Raw genomic sequence first — 22,560 nt, 5'->3', positions numbered from 1 at the left:
TGTATGTATCTGTATGGCGTGTGTTTGTGTCCATACTACACAGCGTACATCATGAGGGCATCATCGTGTGAGCATCTTTGAGGTCACAACTCTGTGCTTGACCCTAAGGGCTCGCCAGAGAGCACCAGCACATTTCCATCTCCATCATCAGTGACCTTGACCTCTCAATTTGCTGTAAGAAAAGCTGAGGGCGGCGCTGCCCATGAGCTGCTGCCATCAGGGTCACAGCAGAGGAGAGACGCATCGTGGTGTTTGCTCTTCAGTCTTATAATGGGATTCTCTCTGAAAGGCTTCAGAAGTGAAGCCATTCAAACTGAAACCTTTATTTATGAAGGACACACACACACACACACACACACACACACACACACACACACACACACACACACACACACTCAGAGTAAGGTTGTGCTTTTAGACTCTCACTGTTAAAAGCTTGGTCAGTGTCCAGGAACCTGACGGTGTGCAGAGATCTGCAGAGCATGTCAACCTCACAATCCAGGGCTAAAATACTATTTTCTGTGAAAAGCACTGATGAATGTATCTTTTAAAATGTCACTGCACCATTTGCTGTACTTGTCCTTTTCTCTTGGCCACATCCGACCAAAAAAATCCAACATTGTCTGCTGCGTCATTTTCTTCTTTATGGCAGTTTAAATGTAAGGAAGTTGTCCTTGTGTTAAAATGTGATTTATGTTCACTTTCCCTTTTTATTTGATTTTTCAAAAAAAAGCACAGGAAATAACTAACTGTAAAATAAATTGATTTTTCATGGTCATGGTCGGAGTCACCTACCCTGGAAATCCAACGTTCTCTCAAGAGCCCAATTTGAATTTGCTCAGCGAGTCACTCTGGCAATCAGTAATGATGCTCATTGCCTATGCTCATGAAACCGAGCTGCACCAATCACATCGGTGTATCTGATATAGGCGGGCCAGAGGCGAGCTAAACAGATGACGACAGCGCTGCGACGACGAAGTCCGGAATCAGTCAGTAAACATTGCAAGATGGCTACGGATGAACACCAGTTGTTTGAAACGGCTTTGGCTGCTACCATGAACGAGTTAGACTTGGCTTTTTCTCTAAAACAGGAACAGAAGACGCCGCTCGAGTCTTCCCTTTGCAAGAAGGACGTTTTTGCTGTTTTGCCGACCGGATACGGCAAGAGTCTAATCTACCAGTTAGCTCCGCTGGTAGCTAAGCGTATACGTCACCCCGTCTATTGTTCTGATTGGTCGTAGTGTTATTCAATTGCGTGCAGTGATATTTTCAAATGCATGCTTGGTGCCGCCCCTCGAGTTGGGCCATTTGCATTACTCATGGCCAGACCCTAAATCTTTCTAGATTTGGGTCTGGATTTCCAGGCTAGGAGTCACCCTGAACAGGATTGCATCGAAGATTACAGGAAAACTTAAATCTATTAAATTTATTAGAGTGTAAAAACAAGGACATTTTAATGTTTTACAATATAATTTGAGCTGAATTTCCCTATTCGGTGCTGTGCATTTAAACGTCTTCACATTTGTTACGGTCACAGGAGCTAGGGCTGCCCCCCTAATAGTCGGCCAAACGTTAGTCAACCAGAAAGGTCATTAGTCGGCAGTCGCTTAGTCGCAATTTTAAAAAAGAAAGTAAAACTCTATTAGGAGCTGCACCTTGTCAAAATAAATCCAAACCTATATGACTGGCCCATGTGTGACTTTACTTTGAAAGGACAGACCCAGGAAGTGTCCACGCTCAGCAGTCAGACAGGAGTCAGGTTAATTTCCAGGGCTGGTACCTGCGGTTATTCCACAGGCTAGTTAATAACATGTCGGGCAGGAAATCCAAAGTGTGGGATCATTTTGAGAAGGTGAAGGACGAACCCAAGGTGATTTGTAAACTCATCTTCATTGGTCGACTACAAACATGACGTATCATCTGAAACATGGAAGTAGCTACATGCCCATTAGCCCACAGCGTCATTAACAGGCGGCTCGCTCAGTGTGTGACGTGCACTTGGAGATAAAATATAGGCCTATATTAATGAAGGTTCATCAGTACGGTTTTGTATTTCTCTGTAATGTAGCACAGTGTTAACAATGTTACTGATACTATTCTTTTTCACACCTTCAACTCAAACCACCAAAATATATCATTTCATCATTACATTCATATCAGAAACATGCAGGAGACTAGTCCACTGATGGACCCTGATGAGGACTGTTGGTCAACTAGGATTTTTGGTCGGGGGGCAGCCGTAATAGGAACATTTTTAGCAGAAATCCTTCTCGGCAAACTTACTATCAAAGCTGTTTTGGTGACGTCACATATTCAGCAACACTTATTTGAATATTGCTGTAATGTGGTCTTCATCCTTTGGGCTGCTCCAATTTTGGGTACCCTAACAGCACGAATAGATGTGCTTCAAAATCCAAGTGGCATCTGACTTGAGCGCAGTGTTTTACAGTGCAGTTGTTGCTCTGTCAGTTTGGTACTGAGTGAGAAATTGGACGCGTGTCATGAGAGCGTGTAAAAAGTGTCAATGGTTGATGCGTGAGAATTGGCAGCCCTGCACAACATATTTTCTGTACCAAGTAGCCTCGTGCACAGCTCAAATTTCACATGCTGCTGTGCAACTGCATGAGCTATTTCGAGCCCTGCAATCCAAACAAACTGTGTTGTCTGATACACATAACACGACTTGTTGGTGTGGCTCTGTTTTTTTATTTAAAATGCATACTCCAATCATTCAGCGTAGTTGATGTGTGCTTCAGTAACACTTGTACTCCATGTCCCAGTTTTAATTAATATTAGATAACAGTCAAAAACTAAAAATATGCAAGATATAAAGTGAACGTGTTCCTAGTATCAAAGCAGAAAGATAAGTACAAGAGTTACTAAATATGAACTAAATTGTAGAAAAATGCAGACTGCTAAAGGCAGCATAAAACAAAAATCAGAGGTTTTTTAAATCAGCATGATCAACAGATTGCTGCATGAAGTCACATTCTGTATTTTCACTCCAAACCACTCAGATATGCTCCATAAAATCAGATCGTGTGGCACCAGCGAGCATGTGACGGGCCTTTGATGGTTTAAGATGTTATCGTCCTTGAACTCAGACACTTGTAGTGATTTTGGTGGTTTTGCTGATCAGTTTCAGTGTGGAGGACAGTGAGATACAACTAGGGGAAGTAAGAGGAACAGTGACTTTATGTGTGATTTTAGTAGAAGAACTGATCCAGACAGTTTAACCGAGGTGTGGCAGGAAGAGAAAAAGTGTTGCCTCGGAGTGAGGTGGGAGGGACTGTTGTGGCTGAAGGTTTTATTTTCATCTATAGGTGTAGAAAGTATAAAAACTGCATCTTGTGTTTGTTTGTCACGAAAAGAACAAATATCAGTAAGAATATGGAAATTGTTTTTATCTTTAATTAACACTTCTGACTGCTTGAGTCATTTCAAAGTCTCGACTGCTTTGCTGAATGTTCTGGTTAATTATTGATGCCAGGCTTGATGATTAATGGAAAATTGAATGTATGCCATGTAAAATGCATCAAAGCCTTATAAAAGATCATACTTCTGCATCTAATAGTAGAGTCTAATATTCATCTACAGCTATCTACTAGTCCTCCCTCTTTCATTAAAAACGTCAGCACGACATAGACATGATAAGTCTGATGATGATAAGTCTGTCACGCTCTCAACTTCACTGTCAGCACAGCAGAAGAATCTTGTGTCTTTCGTTTTTCATTTTGCGCAGCAGTAATTTGTGATGAATATGTGTGAAAAGAAACATGCTGTTCATGTTCTGTATATTCTGACTTAAATAATTCATTTTATTCTCACATCATAAGAGCCGTTTATAAAAATGTTTTTCCTTAAACTTTCCTCTCTCCCTGTTTTCCTCCAGGTGAGGTGAAGATGGTGGACCGGCTTGCGAACAGCGAGGCCAACTCCAAGCGGATCGCAGTGGTCGAGGGCTGCTTCGGCGCTGCGGGCCAGCCGCTGGCCATCCCCGGCCGCGTGCTGATCGGCGAGGGCGTCCTCACCAAACTCTGCCGCAAGAAGCCCAAGGCGCGCCAGTTCTTCCTCTTCAATGACATCCTGGTCTACGGCAACATCGTCATCCAGAAGAAGAAGTACAACAAGCAACACATCATCCCGCTGGAGAGCGTCACCATCGACACAGTGCCGGACGAAGGCGACCTGCGCAATGGCTGGCTCATCAAGACGCCCACCAAGTCCTTCGCCGTCTACGCAGCCACCGCCACTGAGAAGTCAGAGTGGATGAACCACATAGGGAAGTGTGTGGGAGACTTGCTGCAAAAGAGCGGCAAGGCTCCGACGGGTGAGCACGCTGCCGTGTGGGTGCCTGACTCGGAGGCCACAGTGTGCATGCGCTGCCAGAAGGTAAAGTTCACGCCAGTCAGCCGCCGCCACCACTGCAGGAAGTGCGGTTACGTGGTTTGCGGGCCGTGCTCGGAGAAGAAGTACCTCCTGCCCAGCCAGTCGTCCAAACCTGTTCGCGTCTGCGAGTACTGCTACGTGCAGCTGACGTCAGGAGCCCTGGCGCCGCGCACAGACTCCATCAGCCGGCTGGGGTCAAAGTTCAACAACCTGTCGGACGATGACGACGAAGACGACAGCAGTGACTGAGAGACGAGCACATCCTCCCGACGGTCAGCCTCGTCCCCGCGTCAAGGAGGAAATACTTCTTTTTTTGTTTCTTTCTCCTCCCAGATGATCGAATCAGTGATGAATTCCACCTCGGAGGATGAATTCATTCATTCACTTCAAACCAAAATATTTTATTTTTTCCTCTGATTCCAGCAGGGATGAATATATTCCTGAACACAGTGATTTAAACGATGAAATGTGGAATTAACTGGGTGACCAGGAGAACTCTGGGAGAAAGCCTGACTCTTCATCACTTCCACTTCTCTCTCGACTCTCGGTTAGGCTGCAGTTAGTCACTACAGACGCATTGGTGCTAATGAGAAACATCCCCTCCTCTTTCTCCTCCTCTTTACTTCTTTATCTCTTTCTCTTTTTGTTTTAATGTCCATGAACTACACGAGGTGATTGCTTGTAATTTCTGCAGGGAAAACTAAATGTTTGGGCTCTAACCTTTATCTCCTCTGTCCTTCAGGTATTACACCAAACAGGGCTTTTTTCATAACAGAAGTTTGGTATTTTTCTGCCTGATTTTGTAAATTTGTCTCCAGCAAAATGTCAAGATCCCTTTTTATAAATAAGATATTACTGTAAACGCAGAGCTTTTCTAGTCGACCTAATATAGTTGCTTCTGACAAATCAGCTGAAGCTTTTCTCGCAGTGAGTGTTTGTCTCTGCAAACACACTTCTGTGAGTTTTCTCAGCGACCGCCCCCCAAAAACTAACTCGACCTCTTGCCTATGCCGTCACGTAGTGCCTTGTAGGAAATTAAGCTCAGCCTTCGAAAAAGAAAGAAAGAAATAGGTTATTTTTTAGTTAATGAATCCAGGCTGCAAAAAAACAGGGACTTCATGACAGTTTGACTCTGAAACACATTACACAGGATGGTGTTTGGTTTTGTGTGCGTGTGCTACAAACAGAAGAGCAGGGAGACTACCGACCAGCCGACAGACGGGAAGAGTTCAATTTGGGCTTTCCCTGGAACTTTTCCTGAAAGACACTTGACTCAGCCACCACTCTCAAATTCTGTGTTTGAGTTTTTGAAAGGAGAGGCATCGGTTTTCAGATTCAGCTGCTAAAAGGCATTTTTTTCCACCATGTTATTTAACAACCTGTAATCTGGAGTTTCCCTTAACCTGAACAACTTCCTGCCCTTTGTTTCCACTGTGTTTTACATACCAGAGCGTTTTGGATACACGTCTTTTTTAAAAAGACGACATCGGGACAAACGTCATTGTTGTGTGATGTTTGGCAGGCGAGTGGGGTGCAGTTGGTGAACGTCTCCAAGCGACCTCTGTTGAAGTGTAACTCCAGCTTTAGTGGAAAACATGGGTCACTACTGGAACTGTTGCAGGATTTTTTTAAATACCAATGTACCCAAGTGTGTAACTCAACTAGTAACATACTCCCCAAAACTGTGGCTGGGCTGCAAGGCTGCAAAAACACACATCAGATATTCTTCATTGGATTATTATAGCTTAACGTTGAAGGGATAGTTCAGATATTTTGAAATGGGGTTGTATGTGCTACTTATCCATACACGGTGTTTTACAAACAGTACATGTAAGTCGGCTCGCCTGCAGTTTGGAGTATTTTAGCCACCTAAAAAAGTCCCACCTAGAAAAAGCTATATCAGTTTAAGTGTGTGCTTTATTGGGAGTATTTTCACTGCTTCACCTTCATGTCAGACAGTGATTATCAACGGGAAAATAAAGCTATGTTGCTCTCTTCAAAGCCAGACTCCATTGAGAAAAACACTGATTTAACATAGCTGAACACACAAACTGCTGGTCTACCACTGCCTCGATGAGTTTGTTTGTTTGTGTTAGTGTGTGAGTTTGGCATTTTAAAGGATTACTTTGGAATCACCAAAGTCGCACAATAACACAAACAGACTAACTGATCAAAGCAGCAGTAGACCAGCAGCTCTCGTGTTCAGCCAGCTAAAATTACTGTTTTTCTCAGTGGAGTCTGGTGGCTTTGACGAGAGCATAGATGGGGAATTGAAGCCGGTACAGCTTGTCGAAATAGGCTGTTTGATGGAGAGATAAAGCAGTGAAAATACTCTCAGTATAGCGTACACTTCAACCAATACAGATTGTTTTTCAGGTGGTTAAACTCTGTTTTGTTGCTGACCGCCATCCACAGCAGCACATTACTCAGCTTTCGTGTCAGACTCCAGCCTGCTTCTCCAAACTGAGGGCGTGCCGACTGCCGACTACACTGATCATGAATAAGTACCCTATACAACGCCACTTCAAGAAATGCGAACTATCCCTTTAAGTTCCTGTAGTGGAGGAGGCCATGATGTAGAAGTTGGACAAAGATTCAAAGTTTCCTCTTCCTCTGGGATGGAGGTTTTTCCACAAAGCTGTCAGTTTGCTTGACCAGAGAGATGCTTGACACTTCGGCCCGAGCTGCGATTCAATGTCTCGTTTAATTTTGGATTTACACACCAGTTGAGATGGGTTCTTTAACACGTGGCCGATGGCTCCAGTGAATGAAATGAAATGCAATAACCAGGAAGTCTTAGGCTTGTGTTTTCTTTGGTAATCACATGATCCTGTGTTGCATCACAGTCTGTGGAATTCCTCCTCGTTCGGTAGTTGACACGGTTTGCTTTTACTGCAAACTGTCAGCACGTCGTCTTCCTGTCAGTGACTCTTCTCTGTGCTGCTCTGAGGTCAGAGGGCCACGCTGTTTCACAAAACAAACGCACCCTCTTCTGAACTCTTGTGTCACCTCACAGGAACTTTCTCTCCACAGTGTCTGCCAACACAAGCGAACGCAGCCGTCCTTCCCTCCTTAGTTTTTGCAGCACTAGAACTTTCCTTTCCACAAATCATGTGACGAGTGTGTGTAAGTGTGTGTGTTTGTGTGTGTGTATGACCTAAATCATGTGATCCGTCACTGAACCAGGAACTGAAAAGGCGGCCTGGGGGGAATTATGGGCAAACTACTTCAGGTTCAGTTACTCTCACAGATGTTCATGTCATCAGTTTCTCTTCCCAGTGACTGTGAAGAGTTTCATTCCTGTTAAAGAGGCAGCAGTGACTCACACTCCTGGCCTACACTATACTCAAAAACAATGTAATTACAATCTTAAAAGTTTGCATGGGTGGATTTTGGGAGCCAAAACCTTTTAAATAAATGAAAAATTTTAGTTTTAAGTTGTTGTATTTTTGTCATGTCACCCTGGTTTCCCCTAAAGTTTTTATTTTTCCTCCCCAGAAATAGATTTCCAGAACGTTGCCCCATGATTGTTAGAGGTCATCACAGGTCCACTCAGGTCCCAGTGTCAATGATCAGGTCCAGGACTGAGATATTATTGGGATAGTCAGTTCTGGTCCAAATTATATTCATGTCTTGGACCTTTCATACACACATGCAGCCTAAACTGCTTCACAAAATGAAAACTCAAACAAAAAAATGTATATAAACAACGATAAAATTAAACTAAAAATACATTAAAATGCTAAAAATCAACTAAAGTAAATAGAATAGAAATAAACACAAGGGATAAAAATGTAGAAACCGATTATTTAAACTCAAAAACTAAAGGCCCAGACACACCGAACCGACTTCAGAGAACTAGCAGCAACGAAGACCCCTTGCTGCATTGTCTCACGTCGCCCTGTCTCAGCCAAATAAAGTTGCACATGAACACACCGCAAAGACTTCAGCTGATGGCCAACCAGCACGTATGTTCTGCGCCTGCGTGAGAGGAAATAACTCTCCACACCAGCAGATGGCATTAGTCTGTAAACGTCATTCAAAAAGGGAAACAAGAACACTGTCTTGGTGCTAGTTAGCCAGTTAGCACATTAACAACTCAATCTAATGCTGAAATATCAGAGTATCTTTATATTGTGCCAGTGAACAATAACACAAACCATCAGGAAACGTTTCTGCTGAAGAACCCAACGGATAAAGAAAAATAGTCTGACCTTGTGGAACAAGTTCTTTTGTGTGTCACTCCCTCTGGACTTTAGCTCTTTGTTTACGTTCCTCACTTCGTTTATCTTCCTGTGTGCTGAGCTGAACTGCCAATCAGACTGCTTTCTTCAGTGATGGGCTCCACTCACGTCCAGAGCCGATTCAGCACGCTAAATTATCTAAATAAAGGCAGCGAGGGCTGATGAGGGTCACTAGGACTAGGGCGACAGACGCTCACATTCAAACATTGACAGATGGCCGACTGTCGGCTTGGTGTGTCAGGGCCTTAAGACCATTGAAGAGTGTGAATTGTGGACATGGCTGCTCATAAAGTGCCAGTGTTGGTGGTGTTGCCACGTTTTCGAGCAGGTCTGACCTCCCTGTTGGATCTGGTCTCCTTTTCTTAGTCATTAGTGCACACTGGGTTTGAGTCCATTTCCACACAAGTTTTGGTCATTTCCAAATTTCTGGACCTGTCAAGCCCTCTGTTAATCACTGTTGCTTCGTCTCAGGTTTGCCTCAAACCTGAGGAGCTGAACACTTCGGGAGCAGAGCAGAGTTTGGAATGAAACTCTTCGCAGGTGCACCGTAACGTAAAACAGTAAAAGACGTCTCTGAGAACATTGTAAAGACTCTTATTTCACCTTTACTCTAGAACCTGAGGTCAAACAGGGAAACAAACAGCAGAAGCTCAACCTTTACATGTGTCACTTCTCTGAGTGCCTCAAGATGTTTATCTACGTTATGACTGCAAACAGTCGGAGCATTATGTTTGTCCGCAGGCTGTGATTTGCATGTTCGACAGGGTGACAGCAAACGCCTCGTCAGCAGCAGAACAGGGAGCAGAAAGGGATCTTTTTCTTTTTATGTCTTTTGATTTTTACAGATTTAATGTTGTTATGTTGCTGCATTAAACGCATTCTGAGTGATTAGAGAAATTAACATGTTGATGATCACTAACCAGCTGTCCTTTATACTCGCTGCAGCCGAGGTGGCGTCGCCGTCACGGTTCGGCCTCAGGTTTGCTGTGGATTGCTCTTAACACAGTTGGCACATTGACTTTGATCCAGGTTGAGTTGTTGTCTCAGACAGCATCAGATCCACGGCGACTCTGATGGACGTTTTAAAAATGAATCTTCACGTCATTTTAATCCTGTTGATTTTTATTTTGTACATTTGTACAGATTTGTTTTTGGGTTTATTTGTTGTACAGTTATGATCAGTTCTGAAATGACGCTGTTTCAGGTCTCCCTGTGCTCAGCCCTCCTCCTCCTCCTCCTCCTCCTCCTCCTCCTGTCTGTCACACCTCAGCAACATCTGCAGCTTTTTTCACACTCGACATGATTTAAAGGAAGGTGAAAATTGTCTTCATACAGCAGCCACAGTAACAGAGTGATCCCTGAACTCAGCGGACGCTCTGATCTCTGGTCCTTCGGGGATGTCAACAGCAGCAGCAGCTGGTCAGAGACACTTCAGCAGCATCGGATGTTTGAACTCCTCCTGTTTACGTGCACTTAAGTAACCGAGTTTCATTTGACTGTCTCCAGTGAGCTGATTCGTCAAACTAGATGTAAACAAGATAATTTCTGAGGAGATTAGAGAAAGTCACAGTAACTGGATGTTTAATCTGCTTTTGACAAGACTTCAGACAGGGAAGCGAATCATCTGACTGTGTTCAATTTTTGAGCTTAGTCTGTCACACTGTACCATCAGTCTGGCTTAGAAGCACAACAAAATAAGCCAAAACAGCAGTTTAAATAAGTGAGTAAGCTTCTGAAATCGTTACTACTGTGCATGCATGTTACCTGGTTTCTCTTAGTGCACATAAACGCCTCATTTACCCTCCAAAGGGAAGGAGTGGCCCACCTAACTGCCTCTGACTGACTTACCCTGACCAATCCCACTTTTCTCGCCTAAACCTAAACAGTCCAACCAATGAAGGTGATGAGTACTAGCCAGGTCAGGTCATTCCTTCGCCATCCTAGGATTTGCAGATTTGCCCACAGCTGAGTGATCTTGCTGCAGTGTGAAATACCAAACACCCTCCAGACTGAGGGTGGTAGACAGAAACAGAACTTCACACCTCCCTGGTGTTATTTTATTTCCTGTCGTCCAGCTGTTTGTTTGTTCACACTGTGAGCGACGTGTCTGACACGTGGATCTGTTCTCACTGTGCATTTAAAGGCATTCGATTACAAGCTGATTTGTAGCAACAAAGTGACAAATATTAATAAGTCATGTTTGTAAAGGCTGATTTTTATTGTCATTTTAGAGGATTTTTTTAAATAGCGCAGCAGCAGAACAGGGACAAGCAAAGAGAGGTTTCAATCTTTACTTCAGTCCTCATTGTTCTTCAAACGTCGTCTTTTAAAATTATGTTTTCCTCTTTTAAACGTATCAAGCCTCTGCTGCATTCATTCAATCCTCAACTCTTAAGGTTTTAAAATAATTCAAGAGCATCATTTAGAGAGTTCAGGTATCTCAGGGTCTTGTTCACAAGTGAGGGCAGAATGGAGTGTGAGATGGATCGGCAGTTTGGTGCAGCGTCTGTAGTGATGCAGGCGCTGCACCAGTCCATTGTGGTGAAGAGGGAGCTGAACCAGAAGGTGAAGCTTTCGATTTACTGGTTCATCTACGTCCCAACCCTCACCTATGGTCATGAGCTCTGGGTAGTGACTGAAAGAATGAGGTCACGGACACAAGCGGCCGAAATGAGTTTCCTCTGTAGGGTGTCTGGGCTCAGCCTTAGAGATAGGGGGAGGAGTCAGTCATCCAGAGGGAGCTCTGAGTAGAGCCGCTGCTCCGTCGTGTCGAAAGGGGTCAGTTGAGGTGGTTCGGGCATCTGATCAGGATCCTCCTGGACGCCTCCTGTTAGAGATGAGCTGGACAGTTTGTTCTTGTTAGCTGCGGGGTCGACAGCAAATGTGTGTCGCTGACGCTGAGCTCACTTCCTCAAGTTGGAAAGTTTAAATCAAGGTCCACTTACTTGCTTTGCTCCACCTGAGAGATCCAGAGCTCCATCACCTGTTGAAAGCTGCGGATGAAGCTCAAAAGCAGAGCTTTAATTTTCTTTGCTCTCAGTGTGAAGCAGTGGGAGACGTAACGTGATGAAATCAAAGCTGCAGATGCTGAGGTCTGCTGAGGAAACTAAACAGAGAGAGGAGACGTGTTGTGACAGCTGAAAGAGAGATCATTGTGTTTTATCTGTTCGCCTCCTGTCTCATGGATTTTTTATGTTCTCACTCTGTTGGTGTCATTTTGGTGTTTTTTGTGTTTTCTTAGTTTCATTTGAATTCTTTTTAAAAGCTTCTAAAAACAAAAGGGCTTCAATCAGAATGTAACCCAGCATATCATTGTTTAATACTAATTCCTTCAGAAATCTTTAAGTATATATTATATATAAATAATGTATTGCTTAAAGCTGGACTGCTGTCTTGTGTTGTCATTCAGAGAATAGGTGGCTTGATTATTAAAGGAGGTGTTGCCACAATAGAAATACAGTTTATGAGATGTTGTTGTTATAAGTTTCTTGGGTTTGACGTCAACCTCAACTCAACTTGAATTATTCAGCACCTTTGATGCAAACATGCAGCCAAGTTTTGCAAGACTAGGAAATTACAAAATGTTTTTTTTTAAATTGATAAATAAAAATCTATAAAATAAAATAATTACCAGAGATAAAATAAAGTAAAAAAAACAACAACAATACACTAACAAACAAAAAAATACTGTTCTAATTTATTTTATTTTTTTACTTTTGGACTTTACACACATTAAACGGGAAAATCAGAAAAGAAGACACTGCATGATTTTTTAAGACCAGAAACCAACAATGATTAAATTAAATCGACACATTAAAATTGACAAACAAGTTTGAGACATGAGTCGCAGCTCTGTTCTGATCTCTGCTGCAGCTGTGACAAAAAAATACATGGATAACAATCAAAACAAAACAGGACGTTAAAACTAAAAAGTGAAGTTAGAGCTCCTGCTGCTGCTAGTGACAGAGAGCTGAGAATTTTTCTTTATCTGAAATTTTTGGCTACATGAAACAACACAATTAATCTGCCAGTTATTTTCTTTATTGAGCAAAAAATGTTTAATAAATACGTTATTGCAGGTTTAACCCTTTAAAACCTGACAGCAAATTGGCTTGAAAACAGGAAGAACGTATTAGCAATGAAGAAGAAATGATCCAAAGTTTTAGCAAGAAACTAGTAAAAAGAAAAAAATTAAAAACAAAATTATTTTTTAAAAAATGACCTGAATATTGGCCATAATTTTAAATATGTAAAAATAATAATGAAATCTATTTTTCAGTAGCTTTTTTCATTTTTCCCAATTTTTAAAAATAATTTTAGAATTTTTTTCCTTTTTTCTTTTATTTTTTTCTTTCTTTCTGTTTTTTTTTTTTTTTTTTTTTTTTTCTTTGCCGTTTTTTAGACCTATCTTACCAAATTGCCCGTTGCCCTTTCCCTGGGGTTNTTTCTTTCTGTTTTTTTTTTTTTTTTTTTTTTTTTTCTTTGCAGTTTGTTAGACATATCTTACCAAATTGCTCGTTGCCCTTTTCCCTGTGGTTGTGAGATAAAACGTACCAATGTTCTCAGAGTTTTAGGGTTTAAATACTTGGGAAAGGTGTGTGAAAACAACACAAGAAAAGTGGTGTCGCTCCAGGTTTCAGAGGGTTAAATAATCATAGTGTTATTTTGACACAGTGGCGTAATTTAAATTATACCACTGTGTGTCAGTATCATCAGAATCAAAACTAAATTAAAACAATATATGACAAAATGGTTTACTAAAATGAAAACTAGATTAAAACACACAAACTGAGACAAAATATTGTTTAGTTAAAAAAAAAGAAGTCAAAACAGAAATACAGGAAATGTTTTCAGTTTTAGTCAGTTTGGTCAAATTTGTCGACAGCAACATGAGGTGTTGGTGCATCTGTTCATTGAGACATGACTGTGAGCCTCCATAAAGGTTGTGTTTGTATTGTAATACCATCTTCTTTAAACTACCGCCATATTACAATTTAAAAATAATAAATAGATACAAATAAAAAAGAATTATTAAATAAAACAAATTCTGGAGCTAAGAAATACTGAACCAAAAACAAAGAGATTTTAACAATAAAAAAAAAATAGACTGAAACTGGATTTAAAACAAAAAATAGAATTTTTTTAATAACTGGTTAGTAATTCTGATGTTATGTTGACAGAGGTTAATCACAAACTGTATCTGTGGCTTAAAATCTCACACTGAAGTTTCAGGTGAAATTTGAGTATTTTTTTAATTAAAAAACAAAACTGGACTCTGATTAAATCAGTGTGTTTTATGAAGTCAATCAGCTGCTTTATATGTAAAAGAGACTCGGGGGGAATTCGTCCTGCGGTCATTTCTATTAAAGCATTAATATTAAAGAAATAAAATATGAACTCTACATCAGAAACATCAGTCTCAGTGGGACGATCTTGATGATGAATGGATTATCAGATGTTAAACAGGCTCCAGAGCTCTGAAATAAATTCCACCTCAAACGCATCATAAAGGTGTTCAATATTTATTACATATTAATTTTACATCGGGTACTTTGAACACCGCAGCTGCTGCTGGTCCGTTCTGATGAAGGTCAATGTCAGTGGGAGGAAATGTTAAAAAGCTCAAGTTACATGAGTGGAAATAATTAATTAAAATAATAATACTGTACTTGTTTTATCTTATTATTTTAAGCCATATTTAATCAGGTAAGTCCGGTTTAGATCATTGATTCTTTTTTCCTTGCAGGGAGATCTGGCCAAGACAGCAGCATATGAAAAAGTTACAGCCGAGCAACCACACAATGAAAAACATGTAAGATCCACAGTAACATGTAGAAATATTAATACAGTCTTTATGAAGGGTTTCCAGGTGAGAGCAGCAGAGCTCATTAAAGCTAAGGAACAGGTGACAAAACTAAAACTTGAGATCTCAGAGTGTAGCTACACGCAGATCTCTGTTCAATCAAAGTACGAATGTATGAGGGGAGTTCACCCAGTGTGGCTTTATACATGAGCAAATACCACTGACTGGGCTTACAAAAGGTCAAAGATGGCCGACCAGCCCTGGAATAAAGCGTACAGTGATGAGTGAAGGTGAATTTCAGCGCACCATGATATGCTGTATCTAACATGTGCAAACAATGTGCAGATGCATTCATGTACAACAGATTACTGTAATCCAGAACCAGTAAAAACAGCAGCAACCAGAGAAACAGGACTTGTTTCTGAAATAAAACTTCAGCTTCAGCTTTTTAAGAAGATCATTAACCCGAGGTTTAAGTGATGACCTCTGACCTCTTTCCCTGAAAATGTGAATTATTGTCACATCTCACCTGGACATTGACATTAAACATAAACTGATAATAGAAGAAATTACAATCAAAATCTTAAAATATATATTTAAAATATAGTTTTAAAAATAAATAAAATAAAATATTTTAAAAATATCGCTTCTTATAATCCAGACACGTCCTAAAGCAACACTCTCTCTCATTGCTTGTGGAAATATAATGGGGTCAAAAGTTTTTGGAAGGCGGTTCTTTACGTGGTTTACCCGATAACAAAATAAAAAATATCTTGTTGGCCAAAGTTGTGCATTTTAAGGATTTATCCAAAATATTTTATTACTAAGAAGAGAAGCCGTGCACTAATAGACTTGTGTCTCTCACAAGCTGAAAGAGTTGAAGCTATAAGATGGAGAGATGTGAAAAAAACCTAAGTACAAATCAATATATTAATATACTTCGTGGATTTTTATTAAACATTTTATTTGATAATATAAAATAAAAATAAGATAAATAAAATAATAAATAAATAAAAATACATAAATAAAAAAAATTACAATAAAATAAAATATAAATATAAATATATATAAAACCAAAGACTGAAGTGGGGGCGGGGCAACTAGATTAAGATTATAAAGTGTAGTAGCCCATTCGTACTCCATGATTACGGTTTTAATTAGGTTTTTTTCTTGTTTGCCTTCTCATTTAACGGTTTATCATATTTGCTGCCAAGACTGACTATTTTATTAACATGTAATATCTTTTATAATTGAAAACCCGAATAAAAACAGTGTTAAAAATATTTTGCGACTGTAGAATAGCTACCTTTACGTAGGTAAAAAACCTCAGTACTTCTTCCTTCACTGACTGTCAGTCGAATTTACGGGTTGTATTGAAGGCAGCGCCGGTCAGCTCCCTGCAGTAACTCCCGCCGCCACATCGCCCCGCTCCAGTAGGTGGCGATACTGAGCATATGAGCTGGTTTACAGCCGCCATTATATTGAAAGAAGAAGAAGACGGCCGATGGCGGGGAGAACAAGCAGGAGTTTCTGGAAACAAACGTTCATTTATTGAATATATAAAAACAGAAATTAAACAATCTGCTGCCGCGGAGACACTGAAGGTAAAAGAAGATGTTTAAGAGTAAGTGTTGAGCTAATGTTGATGCTAACGGTCACGTCAGTTGATGCTAACAGCTCGGCTAACAATCAACTCACCTGTCTCACCTGCTAACAGCTAGCTTAAGGAGAAGCACCTGGCCGAGAGGTAACGTTAACGACCCTGGGTGAAACAATGGATCAGACCTGTTTAATGTACCTGAGTATCATCATGGTGGATCTACACAACACCTGGTTAAAGGTAAGACACCTGTTAATGTGTTGACTGTTTGATTTAATGAGCAGTTTGTGTGTTTATCGATTAACCGTTTGCTGATCCATCGGCAGTGGTGGAAAGTAACGGAGTGCATTTAACGTTACTCAACTTGAGGTACTTGTACTTGAGTATTTCCATTTTCTACTTTCCATCTTGGCGGTAATTACTGCACTTTATACTGCACAACATTTATTTAATTAAAAGTTTTAGTTACTTTACATATTTATATTATTAATACAAAATATAATCAGATAATAAATTATGATATATTTTTATTGATTGATCTACCTAGCATTTTATAAAGTCATTAAAATGTAGGGATGCTCGATATTTTGTTTTTTGCCATATCCGATATGTCAACATATAACTACTCGTTTGGCCAATAACCGATTCCGATATCGATTTATCCACATTTTTTCCCCAACTAATTTTTAGTGATCATCAAGTCTCTTCTGTAGTGGAATTAACATCATGATGTATGTACAAACATACTCTTAAGGTGACGACCCACCAGCAGATGGAGACATGAAATACAATACTTTTTGATGTTTTTAATATTTAATTATTGTGCAAAATAAGAAAAAGTATGTTTTTTCCACTACAATCCACAGTACATTTTGCTGATAATACTTTTGTACTTTTACTCAAGTAGAATTTGAACGCAGTACTTTTAATTGTAACAGAGTATTGTTACTTTTACTTAACAAAGGTAAAGGATCTGAGTATTCTTCCACCTCTGTATATTAGTGTATAATGTGTATAAACTGAATTATTCAGAAACTATTATTGCAATTTTAAATGTTTTGTAGTATGCTGTGTGTTGCCATAACATGCTGTGGTATACTGCGGTTTATTACCTTTTTCATATTCAGGAAAACCTTTGTCAACATCTGTGTGTGTCAAATAAGATAAAGTTTTCGGTCTGTTCATCTCACTACGGTCATTTTTATTGCAGCTAAAACAAAAAAAGCAGTTGGTTTTATTATTCCTGTAGGCTGCCAAGAGTTTAATTGTAGTTGCAGCATTGATCCTGTAGATAATAAAATTTTGATCCTTGGCGTCTGTGTATGGATATAACATTGCCTCGCAAAATATTGCGATATAGTACTGTATTGATTTTATCACCTACCCCTAATATATATGAAATGTGGGTAAATGATTACTAATTGAAGAAACTATATTGTGCTTTTGTCTGTTTTATATCATTGTATAGTGAACGTGTTCAGGTTTTGGACTTGCTTACATGAGAGGAGACATTTTAAGGCGTCTCTTTAGACTGTGAGTTTAGGATGGGCATATTTCATTGTGTTCTGACGTTTATAGTCAAACTATTAACCAGTCAGTAGGTTTTTAGTTAGATGTCTGAAATAAGGTCTGTGGTTTACACAAGCTGAAGAGGTTTTTTTGATCTGGATCCTGATCAGAGTCCTTTAACAATGGGCATCTGCTGATCCCAAGTTAAATCTCATTTTTATAGTTACTTAAAGGTTAAGTGTGTAAGATTTAGGGAGATTTAGTGGCGTCTAGCAGCGAAGATTGCAGATTTTAACCAGCTGAAACTTCTCCTGGTTGTAATTCCTTCAGTGTTCATTGTTCAGAACGTTTTTACCAGGAGCTGAATTATCTACAGAGGTCTTCTCCTCTCCAAAACAAACGGATCAGGAGATGTGAACCAGTAAAAAAAAAAAAAGTCTCATTCCAAGACAACGAAAAAACAAAAATTCTTATTTTCCGGTGGTAATACAGTAGAGCAGGGGTCTTAAACGTTTTTCAGGCTAAGGACCCAATGGCCCAAAGACAGACAGCAGGGACCCCTACTACAAATATTTTCAAAAAAAGAGTTGCACTTGAGATAGTTCTGAATATTTTTCGGGTCTTCTCTTGTTTGCCTAGCTGCTTACTAAGCAGCAGTTGTGGTATTGCTCGGTGCGTTAGCCTCACCCTCTGCACTGTCAGTGGTGGTTTCTACAGTGGACGGTGTGTCAGAGTCTGCTAAAAAGTTATGAAACATTCCATTGTGGCACACAAGAATGTCTGTACACTTGCCGTAGTAATACAGCTAACTGGCTAATATGCAAAAATAATTACAGATGCCGCACAGTGATGTAGCGTTAGCTAGCTCACATGATCGCAAAACGATTCCTGGGTAACAGTTAGCCTATCATGAATAAGCTGATTTATCTCGGCTAATAATATGTTAGATTCACATTAATGTGGATTTTCAGACACATTTTACTTACTAATACTTATATTCAGAGTATTTAGAGGTCATTTGGTGGCCCCCCTATAGTAACTCTGAGGACCTCCTAGGGGTCACGGACCACCTGTTGAAGACCCAGGCAGTTGAGAAAACTTACTGATCACATTTTATTCCATTTCTGCCAATATACCCCCCTAAATCCGACACACTTGACCTTTAAGTGTGTATCTAAGACAATGAAATATAAGTTAGAGACCAAACCTGACACGCTCTCTGAGCTACAGATGATCGCTCTGGATGTGACGATATTTAAAGTAACTAATATAAATGTAAAACAGGATATGATGATTATTTTTCTCTCTTAGCTTCTCTGTTAAAGTTCAAACTGTCTGCAGCGTCCGTGAGCGACAGGTAATCAAAGTGAGCAGTGGCCATTAGTAAGCTGATAATGGAGGATAATGGCAGTAATCATCATGGTGGTTATTTTGAAGGGATATTAATCCTTCATTTCATCAATGCTCTGGGTCACCTCTTCAGACATACAGCTACATTCTGCAGCTGTGAAGTTTTAGAGGTAACAGATCATATTGTTTCCTACAGCATGTACGTTACATGAGGGCTGCAGTTTATGGAAAATGTACCTTCATCGCGATATTAACATGGTATCACAAAAGACGGCCTCACCTGCGATGAACACTATATTTACATGTGCCATGCATTCATACGCTGCATGTGGTGATTAAAGAGCGGTGTCAAGTGACTTTAGTAGTTTGGGAAGTTTTCTCCATGTCACAGAAACTACTGAGAGTGAAACTTGTGTTTTGGATGTTATTATCATACTGTCCGTGGTGTGTTGGGCAGTGGTGTAAGACGACGGTCCCTACTGCACGCTATCGTCTTGTTACATGATCTGAGACTTGACATTGGATTACATCAACATACATATTACTCAGCAATCATCATCTGTATGTCTAAGACGTCATAATCCAGGGTAAATAAGTTTTCAATAATTCAAACAAATAGATTGTCCTGGTTGTGGTCTACCTCATCCCATGGTCTCTATTTATATCTGTTTGAATATTTTCAGTGTAGCAGTCACTCGTAAGGGCCCATAAGGGCATTGTTGGAGGGCCCACTCTCTCTATGGGCCCCTCATCTCATGGGCCCCAGTGCAATCGCACTGCCTGCACTGTCTGTATTTACGCCCCTGGTGTCAGGGTTTTATTCTGGTGCTCTGCACAGATTGTTCACCTGTTCTCATCCCTGGCTCTCTGAAGTTTGGTACGCCGCTGTTTGCTAGTAAAGGCAGCAGGCCAGGGTGGTACAGACGCCCCCAGGGCCCGCCAGTAGACAATGACCTCGTATTTTAAGGTTTTAAGGTATTTTAAGGGCCAGCAGGAGAAAACATTGCTGTGCATATTCAGTTGGCCACATACTGCAGAAGTAAACCAGAAACTAAACTTTTTTTTTTGGCATATGCGCCAGACAAGCAACTCCTGGAATAAACAGGCGCCATCTTGGTACCCAGTATCTAGTTATGTCATCCTCTGGACAACAGGACGCAGTCAGTCTCGAGCCCTGCTTGATTAGCCTGTGCAAAATTGGTAATATTATAATAATTGTATAATTATATTATGTAGATATATAATGAATTATATGATTATAATTGTGACAGAACAGGTAATGAATCATTTTCCTGACAGCCGGCAGTGAACACTGGTGCATCTCAGTGCCGCTGCTCTTAGGATCCTTTTTTGGGGCACTGCTGTTGCCTCTCCTGTCCTTCCTGTTAAATGAACTGATAGTCCTTTTGTGTCTCGGACTGATAAACGTGTTTTGAACTAACAACTCACCGATTTCACGACCGGATGCCGGGTCACCTGCCTCCCCAGCTTTCATCGTTGCACTCCGCGTACTGCGTTCAGGACACCATCGGCAACGATGTGGATTAACAGGCTGCTTGTATGGACCGTGTTCACCTGGATTAACCTGTCTCATATTTTCCATCCAGTAACACAGATATTTCAATACACAGCAGCAGAACTTTGACAACTACGTTTCCACCTCTCCGAGCTGCAACTGACGTTACGTCTTCACCTGATATGGCTTAATCATTTTTGCGGAAATACATTCACCATGGATCCCGACAGAGCTTCAACTTCGATGACACAACAGCAAAACGATCCTTCTTTTTTTACTTTAACTGTCTTGTAAAGTGTCCCTGAGAGATTATTATTATTATAGAAAAACATCGGAGACTGCCATTGGTGAATGTCATCTTATTTGCAATAAGTCGATGGCGGTCAACAAGGTGAATATCGGCTGATAAATCGGTGCATCCATTAGAAAAAACTCAACAAAACTACAAGGCAGGTTTTAAACTTCAACTTTTTCTTTCTCTTTAAACAATCAGAGAGCAGATTTTTTTCTAAAAGTAACAGTGAACAAGACTGACCTTTCAGAAGAAGAAAGAATAAGACACATTATATTAATGTTAATATAAGACTCTGACTCCCACTCCATCACAAATAATTGCAGACACTAAAGTAAATGTAAATAAAGCCCATGACTGCAGTTTAAATATAAATGTATAGTGAGAGCATGACGGGTGAATAATGAGCCGTCATTACTGAGGTCGGAGCAAACTGTGAACTCTCCAGCATTTTCACATTAAAGCATGAAACGACTCCTCTTATAAAAGCTGTATGATAACCAGTTATTACCGACACATTTCGCTCTGCAGAATGGAGCGTAATCAGGCGCTCATACAGAGACACTCACACAAACGCTTCTTTTGTGTCGCGTGTTTGCTGCATTAGTCACTTTCTCTGTGACGTTTCCAGGCCGAGCGGTCAGGACACTTTATTTAAACGCTGACAGCTTTCCATCCTCTCAGCAAGTCTCCACTTTTCTCAATTTGACCGCAGCTCAGTTAAAAGGCAGCTTCTTCATCCGCCATCTTCTGCACACTTTAGCTTTAAGACTCAGGGACAAAATAATTAGATTTTTAAAGTTAATGTATTTTAGATTTCCCCAGTAGTTTGTACTCTGGCCAGAACTACTAGGTGTACCAGGGTGCCCAAGAATGTTGGCTGTAGTAGGGCTGGGCGATATAATGACTGTACGATATATCAATATATTTTCAAGCAAGATATAAATTTAGACAACACAGTTTTTATTGATATAGGGTCAAGTTGTTACATTACACATATCAGTGTGCATCTCTCCTCTGTTACACTCCGCCTCACTCACTCACTCACTCACTCACTCACTCACTCACTCACAGTTTCTCCATCAGCACTGAGACACAGAGCTGCTCCTCTGTTTAATCTGTCTGTTCATTAGTCTACTGTGAGACATCGGTCTGTATGTTGCACGTGCTACTCTACATCATTCTGTGAGGTGAATGAAATGACCACAGTAGCACACGTGCAGTACAGCGCTGCGCTGCTAGTTTGTGTGTGAGGTGGATCATAGTGTGTTGCTGTTCTTCTTGGTAGTTGTAGTCTAATGTGTGACACTGAGACAGAGCCTGGATGCAGGCGACAGATGGGTTTGAAAAATGCAGCGGCAACACAGACGTTTCATACACAAGGCGTGTATATAATGAAGACCAAGTATCGGCCTCTCTGTTGATGCTCTGTGCAGAAATAAGATTAATAGCTTAAATAGATAAAGTATTTAAATCATTTTCCAGCACTAGATTCATTTGAAAGGCCGACAGATGGAAAATGACTTTTTAACTCCGCCCACAAAGATTTTTAATTGTTTCAAACCTACTTGATCCTTTTATGGTCATGTTATAGTTTAGTGTCCTGGGGCCTCATTTATAAAGCTTGCTTACGCACAAAACAGGCTAGAAAGTGGCGTACGCCACTTACCACGCAAAGGTTGTGATTTATAACAATAAACTTGGCGGGAGAATGTGCGCACCTGTAAGCAAACTCTGAGTCATGCGTGCGCACATTTTGGAGACACTGGGAAGTGGCGACGCAGACGGCGAGGTAGAGAAGTGGAGTCAGATTTTTATTGATGTCTCACACAAATTTAATGTCACGCTATATCCACC

General features: G+C 40.5%; 1 protein-coding gene and 2 long non-coding RNA genes across 4 annotated transcripts in view; all 3 read left to right on the top strand.

Moving 5' to 3' along the window:
- The window catches only part of plekhf2 (pleckstrin homology domain containing, family F (with FYVE domain) member 2), a 47,020-nt gene extending 34,927 nt beyond the window's left edge, over positions 1–12,093 (top strand). The window contains exon 2 of the mRNA XM_050046374.1: positions 3,893–12,093. Within this exon, the coding sequence (XP_049902331.1) occupies positions 3,904–4,638 (735 nt within the window). The 5' untranslated portion in view covers positions 3,893–3,903 and the 3' untranslated portion in view covers positions 4,639–12,093. The remainder of the gene's footprint in view (positions 1–3,892) is intronic.
- Positions 1–22,560, top strand: part of LOC126391540 (uncharacterized) — a 253,793-nt gene that overhangs the window by 173,415 nt on the left and 57,818 nt on the right. The window lies entirely within an intron of this gene.
- Positions 15,912–22,560, top strand: part of LOC126391537 (uncharacterized) — a 25,259-nt gene continuing 18,610 nt past the window's right edge. Inside the window, exons 1-2 of one of the 2 annotated variants that reach the window (XR_007570090.1) lie at positions 15,912–16,040; positions 16,154–16,276. This is a non-coding gene — a long non-coding RNA (uncharacterized LOC126391537). Of the gene's footprint in view, positions 16,061–16,153; positions 16,277–22,560 lie in introns of both variants that reach the window. The other variant, XR_007570089.1, reaches the window with a different exon arrangement.

This window comes from Epinephelus moara, chromosome 6 (assembly GCF_006386435.1).
Source record: "Epinephelus moara isolate mb chromosome 6, YSFRI_EMoa_1.0, whole genome shotgun sequence".
NCBI classification, from domain to species: Eukaryota; Metazoa; Chordata; class Actinopteri; order Perciformes; family Serranidae; genus Epinephelus; species Epinephelus moara.
Note: the sequence above shows the minus strand (reverse complement) of the source record. Positions and strands in the feature narration are given on the sequence as shown.